Genomic DNA, 13,446 nt, shown 5'->3' with positions numbered 1-13,446 from the left:
GTATCAGTCGACTTTGCCTAAAACGAGTCAATCTCCATTCGATCACTCAATTATCAAATGCTCCAAAAATATTAATCTTTAGTTTTAATTAGTTTATTCTTACGTATTTTATGTTTCAATTTAACCACCATCCCCAAAATGCAGTCTTCACAACGAAACATTAAGACGTACAGTCGACTTTTCAAACCCAAAAACTGCAAGACGGAAGGAGGCAAATACACCAATAGCACTATTCGGATAGGTTCGTGATTTAGAAATTATACAACCCTATAAGCACTTTTACTACGGTAAATCCTGGGCCCGAACTACAGCCACATTTAAAACGCATTTTTATATTAGAAACCAGTGATATCCATTTAAAAAAATCAAAATTAAAATTGTTCAAGAAAATTATAAAAAATGGTGGTATCAATTTGCATGTTTTCGCTGAAGTCTGTTTTTTGCTAGCTTAGGGCACTTTTCGCAATTTTGAAAAAGAAATCGAAAGTAATATTGTCGTTAAAACTCAGATTGTTTGCGTTTTACGCGGAACTATGAAATGTGAAATTAATTGGCACAAAAATCTGTGTACTTTGGCGTAGAATTGAATCCTGCTCGGGCAACTTTATTTTAAAAAAATTAAAGGTCTCGATTGAAGTTAAAATTTTTCACTTAACCTGAGTGGCCTCAAAATTTTATGTTTAAATTAATTGAAATTTAAATGAAAATATGAATTAACTTCTGGGTTTTCAAATTGATATCACCGTAATAAACGCATTAAAAAGGATAGCCGGTTGCTGTGCGAGCAGCACATAACGTTCCGGCCATATTCTTAAAAACTACAAAGAATAAGTTATTTGAAATTAGTTAAAGACTAGATTTTAATAACTAAAGACTAGATTTTAGGCATTTTCAATTTTCATAGTGAAATAAGCATATTGGAAAACAGTTTCCTTCGAAAATGACTTGAAAAATAATTGAAATTTTGAAGTTTTCATCCGCAAGATTTGTTACAAATTAAGATTGAGACTTTTTTGATAAAATTAGTTCAATTTGAATAAGCTGGATCAACAGGCAAAGTTTTCCTTAGAGAGAATTTGCGTAGACTTCGAACCTGCGACCTAGAAATTATAAATCTCACAGCCTAACCTCTCAGCCACGGATGCTTAACAATCGGCAAACACTAGCCACAAATAAAGCACACAACAGATGTTATGAAATTTCTAATGCTACATACAGATCGTGATTATAGCAAAAGCGCACTTTTATTTGCAAGTTAGGTTGGCATTAAAATGTTCATGCTAATACACTACGCAAGCTCGCTAGTGTGAAACATAGCCACCTGACAGTTGGAAAAAAGAAATGAACGCAAGTAAACTGTAAAAAAACCGACTGGTTTTTCAAAACTTCAAAACTTTTAAGTTTCGAAGAAAAAAATAGATGGCCTTAAAGCTCTTTGACTTTGTAGAAAAATTTATCATGGACATTTTTTTGTTAATATTAACTCAATTTGAGAAAACTGGATCAATAGGCGAAACTTTTATTTCACTGGGAAATTTGATAATTAATTTGATTATACTAACTTCTAGGGAAAAGCGTGCGCCGAAAAAACGCAATTTTTTTGGTCGAAGTTTTCCAAAAAGTGCCGAATAACGTTTTTTGACCTGTTTTTCAAGACTTCGACTGCGACATAGTCTTCTAAGAGCTTCGGGAGAGCTCAGAAAATTAGATTGGTCGACCTAAAAAAAGTCGACGAAATTTTCGGAAATCTCCCCTCCTCGAGAAAATCCTAGATCCCCCCTGGAACTTTGTGTTCGAGTCGATTGATTTTCAGCCCATTTTGAAAATCTCAATGAAAAATGATTCAAATGCAGTGTCACATTTAAGCCCTATGGATCGTGATTCAGATTCTACAGAAAAAAAAAACAAAAAAAATCTGTGTGAAGATAATCTATTTTTTTCTATTTACTCCAATTATCGCTTAAAGAGTTCTTTTATTTTAAATTCAATTTTGCTCTAAATTTGACCCGGCTATCAAAACACAAAAGCCTCAATTCCATCCTTTATATCCGCTAAAAAGGGTTAAAAAAAGAATACCAAAAATTAAAGTTACGAAAAAAAAACATTTGAAAACATTGAAGAGATAAAAAATGCGTCATAAAAAATGGAAAAAACTTTTAACAAGATAAGCTATAATAGGTCACATTTTGACCTTTTTCAAATTTTTTTAAATTATAGGCACAGAAACATATCCGTACATATTTTTAAAAAAAAATTCAGAAAACAATAGGATGGCCTCAAAATAAGGTTACACAAAAAACACATAAAATTACGCAAAAGTTCAGTTAAGATTCCACAAAAAGGCAGGGGTGGCTCAAGGATTTTATCGAGGTAGTCCAATTGATTTTCTTTGCTCTTCCAAATTATTACTAAGACCCTATTTTGGACTAATTTTCTGCGCCGAAGCCGATTTTTTGAAAAACAGGCCAAAAACAAGTTTTTAAGCTTTTTCGAAAATTTTAGACCAAAAAGTTTAGATTTTCGGCGCGCTCTCCCCTTCAAAAGAATTAAATAGGCGTTTTTTTAAAATTAGGCCGGTCATTTAACAATGGATGTCTCAAAATTGTACCAAGGAGAGGCCCCCACCCCCTAAGTCTGCTACTGTAAATGAGTATTCATTAACAGAGAAAAGGACACCCCCGCGACTCTATTCAACGGATAAAACTCGAAAATGAAATTTAATTTTTCTCTAAATAGGTTTATCATAGTAAAAAAACTATCACAAAAACTTATCAAATTTTTTCATAGGAATTGTGGGGAAACAGAACTCCAGAAAATCACATTGTTAGCGGTCTTATTATTTATTCATTTAAAATTACACAAGAATTGCCCGTCTAAAGGCTCAAAGTATCTAAAAGCTCTGATGAGAAAATGTATCAAAGCATTGGACGCTGGTTAACAGTAATGTTGGAAACGCAAAATTCACCTTGAATGGCGCTACAAACCGCACAAAAGATAAATTCTTAACGCTAAAAAGCAGAATTTGAAAACGACGAGAAACAAATAATTGAATAGAAATCATTTGCCGTATAAACAGTCAGTTATGTAAAACTTATCCAACAAAATTCAACTAAAACGAAACAAAAAACCCTATAAAAAACAAAGATAAACAAGAGTCCTCGTATCAGGGCGGAGCCTTGGATGTTCCGACAGCCTTTTAAGGTTTATGGAGCAGTAATAACATAAAAAAATTAAATGTAACAAAATAAAATGAACAACTTTTTCTTCTAAAATTTGAGATTTTTTGGAAAAATCATCCCCCCACACGCCTTATCAAGTACAAAGTGATAAATTTCTCCCCTAGTAACAATTCAATTATGCCAAATAAGTTTCTTTCGACCCGAAGAAAAAAAACCCACCCAGAGCACAAATATTCCGTTACTTTCGTTACGAAAGTCGGAAAAAAGCGACAGCCTGTGAAAAGGCGCATTGGCAAGAAGCGACCACTTTCTCCGCTGCGCTGACACTCGGCGCGAAAGGTATTTTGCGCGAATCAGTGTTTGTCGCTTAATCACATGTTCACGAATTGTCGCCTTTTGCAATGCAATATATCTTTAAAAGGTTTTCGGATGATTCGAGGAAAATTAGGGCGGGTCTAGGATTTTCTCGAGGGGAGAACTCTCAAAAAAAATCAAAAATATTATCAACTTTTTTTAGATCGACCAAATTGATTTTCTGAGCTCTCCCAAATCCTTATAAAGACATTAGTTTGACCAAAGTTTCTGCACCGCAGGCAAATTTTTCAAAAAAACAGGCTAAAATGTGTTTTAGGCGCTTTTTGAAAATTTGGACCAAACAATCGCGCTTTTTCGGCGCGCGCTCCCCCCTCAAATTAAGTATATACTAGCGTTTAACGCACCTCCGGTGCTTCGAATTTTTTAGACAGCTCAGGAAAAACCGCATATATTGGAAAACAAATCTGCAAACTTTTAGTGTAATCTGACTGCACCCAATTACATGGTTGGTAATTTCTAACTTTTTAAATTTTTTAAAATCCCATTTTAAACGCGTCATCTCGAAAACTTAATGGGCCTCTGGAGAAATTTGGAGGCCAAATTTGCAACCACTGAGAGCCCCTGATAGCACCCTACTATACGGTTGGGAATTTCAAATTTCGTGATTTTTTTTTAAATTTAAATTTCCCGACAAAAATTGAAAAAATCACAAAAAACGTCTTATGTCGGAAACTAAAATGATTTGAGCATTCATAATTAGAGTTAAGATTTCAGACGCCTGGGTATACGCTGACAATAAGGTTGTGTCTTCATCAAGAGAAATTTTGAAAAAATCAAAAAAAAATCACATCTCGGAAACTAAAAGCATTTGAGCAGTCGCATTTGAGCAATCGCATGTGGCAAGATTTCTAACTCCTGAGAGTGCCCTGAGAGCACTCAACTACAAAGTTAGGAATTTCAAATTATGAAAAAAAAATATTTCAATTTTCTGAATTTTTTTAATGAAAAATCACAAAAAACGTCATATCTCGAAAACTGCAAAGATTTGAGCAGTCATATTTAGAGGCAAGATTCGCAATCCTTGATAGTACTCTGACAGAACCCAACTACAGGATTGGGAATTTCAGATTTTAAAAAAATAATAATAATTTAAATTTTTTGAAAATTTTTGAAAAAATCACAAAAAATGTCATATCTCGAAAACTACAAGGATTTGAGCAGTCATTATTGGAGGCAAGACTCGCAATCCTTGATATTTCTCTTACAGCCCCTTGATATTTCTGATAGTACTCTGACAGAACCCAACTACAGGATTGGGAATTTCAGATTTTAAAAAAATAATAATAATTAAAATTTTCTGAAAATTTTTGAAAAAAGCACAAAAAACGTCATATCTCAAAAACTACAAGAATTTGAACAATCATATTTGGAGGCAAGATTTGCAACACCTGAGAGTACCCTGACAGCACCCAACCACAGGGTTGGGAATTTCAAGTTTTGAAAAAATCACAAAAAACGTCCAAAAACTACAAAGATTTGAGCAGTCATATTTGGAGGCAAGACTCGCAATCCTTAATAGTACTGACAGTACCCAACTACAGGGTTGTGAACTTCAAGTTTTTTAAATCATTTTGTAAATTTGAGTTTTATTTCGTTAGCTAAAAAAATTTGGCCATTCAAAGTAGGTGAATACGGACAGCATACCAATATTGGGCTGCTTAATTTAAACTCGGTGAATAAAACACTAAAATCAAGTCGAAAATCAAAAAAAAAATCTTAACCATTGCAATATACGATATAGCTTAAACATGCAAAAATAATACGTTGAAAAAGCTTAAACATGGCGAGATAGTGAAGCCCGCATTTAAATATATAATAGATAGATTGGCGCCAAAGGCGCCTTTAGAAAAATTTTGGGGTCCGTCAGCCAAAAATGGATATCTCAAAATAGTTCAAAGGTAACAGTCCCCCCTTAAATCCGCCCCTGGGTGGGAACATTCAGTTTCATTTGCACGGCGACAAGCTAATTTTGTTTCGCTTGAGCAATTATTTGCTTATTGCAGAGCATCAAGGAAAAGAGCGGAACTTCAACTTCTTGGAAGTGTTCCAACCTGACTGCAGTCAGAGTCACATATTCAATACAGTCGCAGTGCCAATCATAGATCGATGTCTGGAAGGAGAAAATGGATCCATCATAGGTTAGGATAGAAGAATTACACACAAATTCGAACCACCAAGTAGTTTTCTTCAAAAGGAAAAATAATCAGAAGATAATGAAAAGAAGCTGACTTAACAATGAGCCATGTGGCCTTTAAGAAACTTTTTTGGCGATAATTTTCTTTTAATAAGATATGCAAACTGTGTCTTGTTTTAAAGGTAGGATGTTCGTAAAAAAGAGAAAAGGTAGAAAAATTCATAAATTGGACCACGCCCCGAGAAAAACATTGTTGTAAAGTTCTATATTATAGACTGGGTCGAAAGCTTCTTAAGATCAAGAAAACTAAACTGCGTTGACTTCTTTCGAGTGTCCCACTCAAGGACTGTTTCATCAAGTGACACTACGGTGTCAATTGAAACTTGAAATTCCCTGAAGCCAAATTGCGTTTTTTAATACTTTGAATCCTTGAAAGCAAAAATCAAATCACAAAAAAAAGAAAACAGTAGCGCAGAAACGAAACTGAGTTTTGCACTCCTTTCAATCTAAAAATGAATCACTATGATTGCAATCGATAGAAAAAAAAGAAAAACAATTGAACGAAACATCATTTTTATTAACAGAAACTATATTTTAAAAAATTGCCTCAAAAACCCAAAAAAAAACAGAAGCCAAGTTCCCTGCTTCATGGAAAATTTGGAAGGAAGTTTCGAATTGCTAGAAAGAAGCGAAATTTTCAAAAGAATACTTCTAAGGAATTAAGCCGACAAAAACAAGCGGACAGATAACAACCTAAACTAGCCCAAATTTTCCAATTTGCAAAGAAACAGGTCTCGACTGCAATCGAAACCCCGTGGCTCTGTCGTCTCAAGCGTGGATACTACAATTACAAAAACTGAAACTCAATACGGACGAAGCTGAGCTTCGCACCACTTCGATACAAAATAAAATGTTAAAAATCAAAAGATAATATTTTCGATTTTGGTTTGAGACATTAAATGAATTTTATTGAAAAAAGCGGAAGCAATCACCTGGTACATATGATAAATTTGAAATATATGAAATTCGTTAATTTATTTCTCATAAACAATAGATGGAAACAAAAAGAAAGAAATGGAAACGAAAAGATGGAGATCCAAAAACTTCTTAACTTACTCAAAAACTTTGCTTAAAATCATGCAACCAGACAACCGGCCGGAAAAATTGGGGATAAGAAAAGAACCTATCCGTTATTTGCTATAAAGTAAGATCAAGACGGAAAACTTAAAAAATGAATTCTAAAGTTTAAAACAATTGCCGCAAAAAACTTGCAGAAAATACGAAAAAATTTTTCCTAACATTTCAGCCAAAAAGAACAAACTTTCTAATCTCGCGCGATATGCGCAATATTTATCGGTAGACAAATCAGTCAAATTAAAATTAAAAAAGAAATTTGGTATCACCAAGATATTTTTCGAAAAAAAATTCGACATATGAAAGCAATACGCTATGCCATCAACTTGAATCGATTTAAAGTGATACTACAAGGTGATCGACTTGAAGTGACACTGAACCAAAACGACACTAAGCCAATTAATGCAATTAAATCTACGCAATTTCAGAAGAAAAATAAATCAGAAACCTTGCTTCCGAAAAAAAACTGAAAAAATAATAAAGAAAAATTTAGCAGAAAGTTTCAAAATTCCGGGAAAACATGAACAACATTTGACTTGACAGGTAATAAAAAAAGTTTTCAAAAGTTGGAGATTCTGCGAACAAAGTTCTTTACGGGAAAGAGTCTAGTATCTTGATTGCAATACCTTTGCTTACCGTAAGGTTAAAAAAAGTCCAGCTATGGTCTAAATGTTTTACCTCTGCGCCAGATGTTTAATTACCAAGCGGTAACAAAGCCAAAAACCGTTCATGTCGAAAAAGCTCAAATTCAAACTCGGTTAAAATTTAACAATGAAATTTTAACAATTCGAAGGGGTAAAATGACAACAGGCAAAAACAAATAAATCTCGATAAAGCCAAATAATTAAAATGCTATCATCATCAAAATATGTCTGTTGCAAACGAAAGGCCAGTAGATGAATGAGTTCAGGAGATAAGTCCAGTGAACTAGTACCCAATTGCAAAACCTTTGCTTATCGCAAGGGTAAAAAACTTTACCCTTGCGATAATCCTGTTGACAAAGAATCCTGTTGACAAAGTTGTCAGTGGTAAAAAAAAGCCTCGCACCCGATTGCAATACCCTTGTATCACAAATTTAAACAGGATTCTTTTCATGCCAAAATTCTGAGACAGATAATTGACTTATTACTGTTCTTTTAAATTTCATTAAAAATCTAGCAAGATAGAGTTTTAGCTTACGGCTACACAGGCACGGGGAAAACACACACAATAGAAGGCAGTTGGGACAACAAACAGTCCTTCACAGAAGGAGCTGGTCTCGGTTAGTTTAAGAAACATTACATCAATTTTCCATGTCCAATTAGGAAAAACGCCTTACTTTTTCAATATTTTTATGCTTTTAACCAAAATAGTTCCTATTTCTTCTTTCGAAGTAGTTGAAAATATCAATTCCGAAGGCATTTAGGGATCATTCCAAAAAAATTACCGCGTCTCAAAGGCGATGATATGGTAAAAACAATTAAGAGGGTATTGATGAGATTGATCCCAACTGTTCTAGATTTCATTACATGCTTTAGCTCGGAGATGCATTTCAACCCTTTTTCAAAGACTGGCAGGCTCTTCTGGCGTTGAGATTAGACTATCATTCGTAGAAATCTGGATGGAGCAGATCTTTGACACGATGCTACTTAACACTAAGAACAAAGACAAGAGCAACTTCCAGAGAGTCAATGTTGAAAGGCTGGATTCGACACTCAATAAACCTATTTGTCAATCTGAGGCAAGTTATTCCTGGACAATGTGAATTGATCTTCACCATTACAAGAAAAAACAAGAAATTAAGGAAAATTCTGGGTTACATAGCAAAAAATAGCCAGGCCATAAAGTCGACACGTAGTAAGCCAATCAGAATCGAGATAAAAAAAAACAAACGTACAAAGTCAAAAAAATATATATTTTTTGCTCCGACCATTTGAGAAAGGTGGAGAACTTTTGCATCCGGGTGTTTTTTAGTTTTCTTTTTTTACTTTTTTTGCTTTCCACGCAAAACTAGGTACCAATAGTCATCGCACTGGGCTGAGTCATATATCATATTAAAGCCCTTTCAGTCGTGATTCGCCTGACATTATTTAAAATATTTGATTTGAAATTTCTGATTTTTGTTTTGATTTCAATCTAATAAGGTGAGCGTCCAGGCCTACAGTAGCTTCTTTATGCTTAATTTATGCCGTAAAAAATTAATTAACTTTTTGAAGTTTTTAGCGCCATTTTTGATTTATTTGCATTTTTGTTTGTTTTTCTAATCATTTTTCTACGAAAATTGTTTTCCAATTGGCTTATTTTGCTATGACTGTCGAATGGGTCTAATTTCAATTTTTTTAAGACTACGGTCGGAACCGGCTATCCTTGTTATTCATGCGTACAGTTGTTTTCTTTTCTCGATTCTGCTTGACTTATGACGTGTCTTTTTTGACTTGTCTGTTTTTTTTACCGCATTCCAAAATTCTTATCTTCTTCATTGAGTTACTTATTGATTAAGCTTCAATAAACGTAATGAAGCCACTAAAATAGGTCATGCTTATTTTTTTCAAGAAAATTTATTCTCGCCGAATTCGATCTGTTGCAGTTTTGAATTCTTTTTAAGTTCAATTCAATTCGTTTGCTAAAAGGAATGTAAATTGCGCTCCCCAATTTCGAAAATGCAAATCAAACACAAAAACGGGAATGACTTTTAGGTTCGAAGAAAGATTTTAATTTTTAGATTTCCCGTCGGAAAAAAACTTTAACCAGTTTTCTCAACTTGGGTTATTTCATCAAAAAAAAATTATCAAACTTAAAATGTTCAAAGAAGGCCATAATTTTTTTAGAAGTACGAAAGATGAAGTTTTCTCAAAAAAACAAGGGACTAATTTTGACTGTTTCCTTGCGTTCATTGTCACTGTCTGTTGGCTATTTTCAGTTACTAATAATCGAGTGGTGGAAAAATCTGTAAAGTTCAAGTTTTTTCTTGCTGAACAATTGTTTTCAGGAGAATGCGCATGTTCTGTATACCACCGCCTGTCTCAATCGGACAGTTAAATCGACCTCACATAACATGAGGTCATCTCGATCTCATGGAATTTTCACAATTTACATCAAAAGAAGGACAACCTCAACGCCGGATTCTACTGGGTAAATTCTCACAATCATTTCTCATTTAGGTCACCGCAACACTAAAAACAATTCAATTCAAAGAATACTAGAAACTATAACCGAATTGGAAAATTCAATGAGTCTTATTTGCGCTAACAGGTTGAGTGTGGAATCAAAACTGAACTTGGTCGACTTGGCAGGAGCCGAGCGATTGGGTGACTCAGAAGGCGTAACTGCAGAGGAGGCAAAGAAAATCAACATGTCATTAATTGCACTCGGTAAATTTAGAAACTAAAGAATTTATAATGTCGAAAAATCGAAACGAAAAACTTGTTCTCTTTAGGCAAAGTAATCGATGATTTATCAGAGAGAAAATCCTTTATCAACTACAGGGACTCAAAACTTACTCAGATGCTACGGGATTCACTCGGAGGTTTGAATACATACTATTTTTATAAAACGTCACTTTAAGCGGACAATTTCTATGACCTCTTTTTAGGCAATAGTAATACTGCGCTGATTGCAACCATGAACACAGATATTTCTCGGAAAGACGCTGCGCTACGAACATGCGAGTTCGCAGCGAGAGTTTCAGGGATAAAGCTCACTGTGACTAAAAATTACGAAACCAATTTATCTAAGGTATATACGTTTCTAACTAGCCATAAAACACATCGTAATATATGTTTTATTGATGTTACCATGCTTCTTGATTTGAAATTTTTAGTCCGCAATTGAAGACATGCAGATTCAATTAGCAAAGCTGAAAGCAGAAAATGAGCGACTGAAAAGAGAAGTTAACGATCTGAGAAGCAACAAGTATCCGTCTGAAATGCCTCAGAAAGTTGAATCAGTGCAAGTTGAGCCAACGCTAGAAGCTCCAGTAGAAAAACTAATAGCGAAACCAGTCACTAAAAAGAAACAACCTGTGATAACTTCACAACCAGTGCCCGCCAAATCAGAAAAGCCTGCTACAGTTGCAAAAAAAGACGATTCGATACCCCCACCACCGCCTCCCCCTGAAGATGAACCTCCTTTCGAGGAGGAATTCTACAGAGTAGGTACATCTAGTCACGGGATCTTAGATCGAATCGACAGCAATAAAGCTCTACTTTATGAGGCAACAAGATCATCCGGTAAAAAGGTTGCGAAGATTTCTATTCTCGAAGGTAAGCATTGCATTCAATTACCAAAAAGATGTGGTCGGAAAGCAGAAGACCGAATTCCGTATACATTGCTTCCTTGTAATTTCATCTTAAAAAATTTTGTTTGTTTTGAAGATTGTTGAGCAATCGGAAATTTTGCAATTTGAAGGTAGAATGATGTTTCAGGCCACATCGATATTTCCAATCCCTGCAGCTAGATACAAAAAATATTCAATGCGTAAAAACTGTTTCAGAGCTCATTGGCGAAACCCAAGACTATATTGAAAGTATTTCATGGCAGATTGATATCCTGTATCGACAAATCTGGGATGCCGAAAGACAATTACATTCACTCTACCAGACCAAGTCCAAACTTAAGCGAGATGATTCCGATGAAATAATTATTTCTGCATTGCAAGACCGCGAGAGAAGTATTTTAAACGGTCAAGGAGACTGCGCTTTGATGTAAACTTATAGTAATTCTTTGTGTAATGATTTGACTTGCGAAAGCATAAAAACATATTGATGTACAATTTCTTTATTGCTGATGGGCCCAAAGGGCCATTAATCGCCCAACCAGCTAAATTCACTCCTTGACTCATTGCTTGAATTTGTCTATTTACTTTTGTTTGTTCGTGTCCGATGAAAACTCTTTTTTCAATTATCTCAACCTCTCAAAAATTCTACTCAATTTTGAGGAAAAAGTACAGCTGGACAAAAACAATTGCAAAAAATGAACTATTTTGACCAAATGACAAAAGCAAACATTTCTCAAAAGTAGATCAAAAACTTCGTTTTTCACCAATAAATTAAACAAATAAGACATTGAACGTAACAGTATAATCAAAGAGGAATTAACAAGTAACTTACAAACGCCTTCGCAACAACGTGAATCGTATTAACACTGAACTGATCTAAAGGACTGTAAGAGTCGTTCACTTAAACCACATATGAGGTCACGAATGAGAGGCTCTATAGTCATTGTCTAAAGAGCCACAGACACTATCTCTCGGGCTCTTACACCTAAATTTATCGAGTCTAGGACAACAGGTCGACGGGACTTCATACCGAGATTTAAACTTCACAAGCACCTTAAAACGCTAAATTTTCATCTGTAAAATGTATCTTCTCAAAATCTTAGGCAAGTTCAGTTCATATTAAGTTCAAAATTATTTTCTTCTAAATTATATATATTCGCTTGAAGTCTAGTCGGTTTGATGTCGGGCACCAATTCTGTAGGAGCCAAATCGCGTTTCGCTTAGACAACGAACTTTAGAATTGTTGAAGCTTAAAGACCACTACCAAAATGCTACCCCCATTCTGGATAGAAAAAAGAACACCCCATTGGCCAGATCTCTAGACACCTTAAACAAGCAAATGTCAATAAAAACAGGGTTGAGAACTTTCTTAGTTTTTCCTAGAAAGTATGTACTTGATCCGTTTCTGAATTCTGATGGATCAACCGAAAATTCACCAAATCTCAGCATGATCGGACAGAATAGGCTCAAGTAAATAGATTCAGTAAATCTAGGAAAAATGGTAATTGTATAATTAATACCAGCAATGTAAATAATCTAGGTGTAAATACACTGACGAAGCTGGAGAAAATTGTCAATTTGAAACAATAATCGATATTTCGTCAGGCCGCATGCTGTTGTATTTGGGTTCGATTAATCCAGTCAATTATAAAATAACGTCATAGCTGAGTTCAAACTGAGGAACACGCTATTGAAGATAGTCTCTGCAGATAAGCAGACTATCGCTCTATAGTATGACTTTACCAACGATACAATTAGTCACTTCATCGGAAAAGTTGTTTTCAGAGTTCAGTCCAAAGAACGGACGTGCGAAAAATCAATTTTCCTAGATTCCGGTCACGAGAGGAACATTCTAAAAAACGACAGTTAACCGAAGGTAGGAATGAAAAGGCACAAAGACCATGCCTGCAACCAATCAATAAAAGACGCTACCTGATTTCGGCAATGTAGCATTCGCCCGGAAGTAGATACCGACGGAAAATAAAGCTAGGTCCAAAAACGACTGGCTGGCGTATAAACACAGCTTCACATGCTTTAAACCATCTCTACCAAAGCCAGTTCAATGTGTGGTCCAATAAAATCGGGCCGAAAATATCGTTACTATTAAGGCTATCGGCCAGATCGCGCAAATTAACTTAGTTACATGCAAAAATAGTGAGCTCATGGCTGGGTCTCATGTGCCAGTCGGTCATATTTGGAAGTTTGACCTTGAGAAAAACGTTAAGTCTTGATTTTGTGATGAAGTGCAATTTTTCAAAAATTCGAATTGAGCATGTCATGCTCAAGTTTCTCGCGACAACTGAAACTATCAGAAAAATAAGATAAGAAGATTCGAACTACAATTGCTGGAAAGTAGTCAAAAATAGCAG

General features: G+C 34.9%; 1 protein-coding gene across 1 annotated transcript; it reads left to right on the top strand.

Annotated features, from left to right (window-relative positions):
- Window positions 1-126: 126 nt before the first annotated feature.
- On the top strand, window positions 127-11,643 carry LOC134842966 (uncharacterized). Its single transcript, XM_063859514.1, has 10 exons — window positions 127-241; window positions 5,558-5,692; window positions 7,997-8,083; window positions 8,340-8,542; window positions 9,791-9,933; window positions 10,054-10,172; window positions 10,238-10,327; window positions 10,394-10,536; window positions 10,622-11,063; window positions 11,294-11,643. The coding sequence occupies exons 1-10, from the start codon at window positions 139-141 to the stop codon at window positions 11,506-11,508; spliced, it is 1,680 nt and encodes a 559-aa protein (XP_063715584.1). The 5' UTR covers window positions 127-138; the 3' UTR covers window positions 11,509-11,643.
- The last annotated feature ends 1,803 nt before the right edge of the window (window positions 11,644-13,446 follow it).

This window comes from Symsagittifera roscoffensis, chromosome 3, assembly GCF_963678635.1.
Source record: "Symsagittifera roscoffensis chromosome 3, txSymRosc1.1, whole genome shotgun sequence".
Taxonomy (NCBI): Eukaryota; Metazoa; Xenacoelomorpha; order Acoela; family Convolutidae; genus Symsagittifera; species Symsagittifera roscoffensis.
Note: the sequence above shows the minus strand (reverse complement) of the source record. Positions and strands in the feature narration are given on the sequence as shown.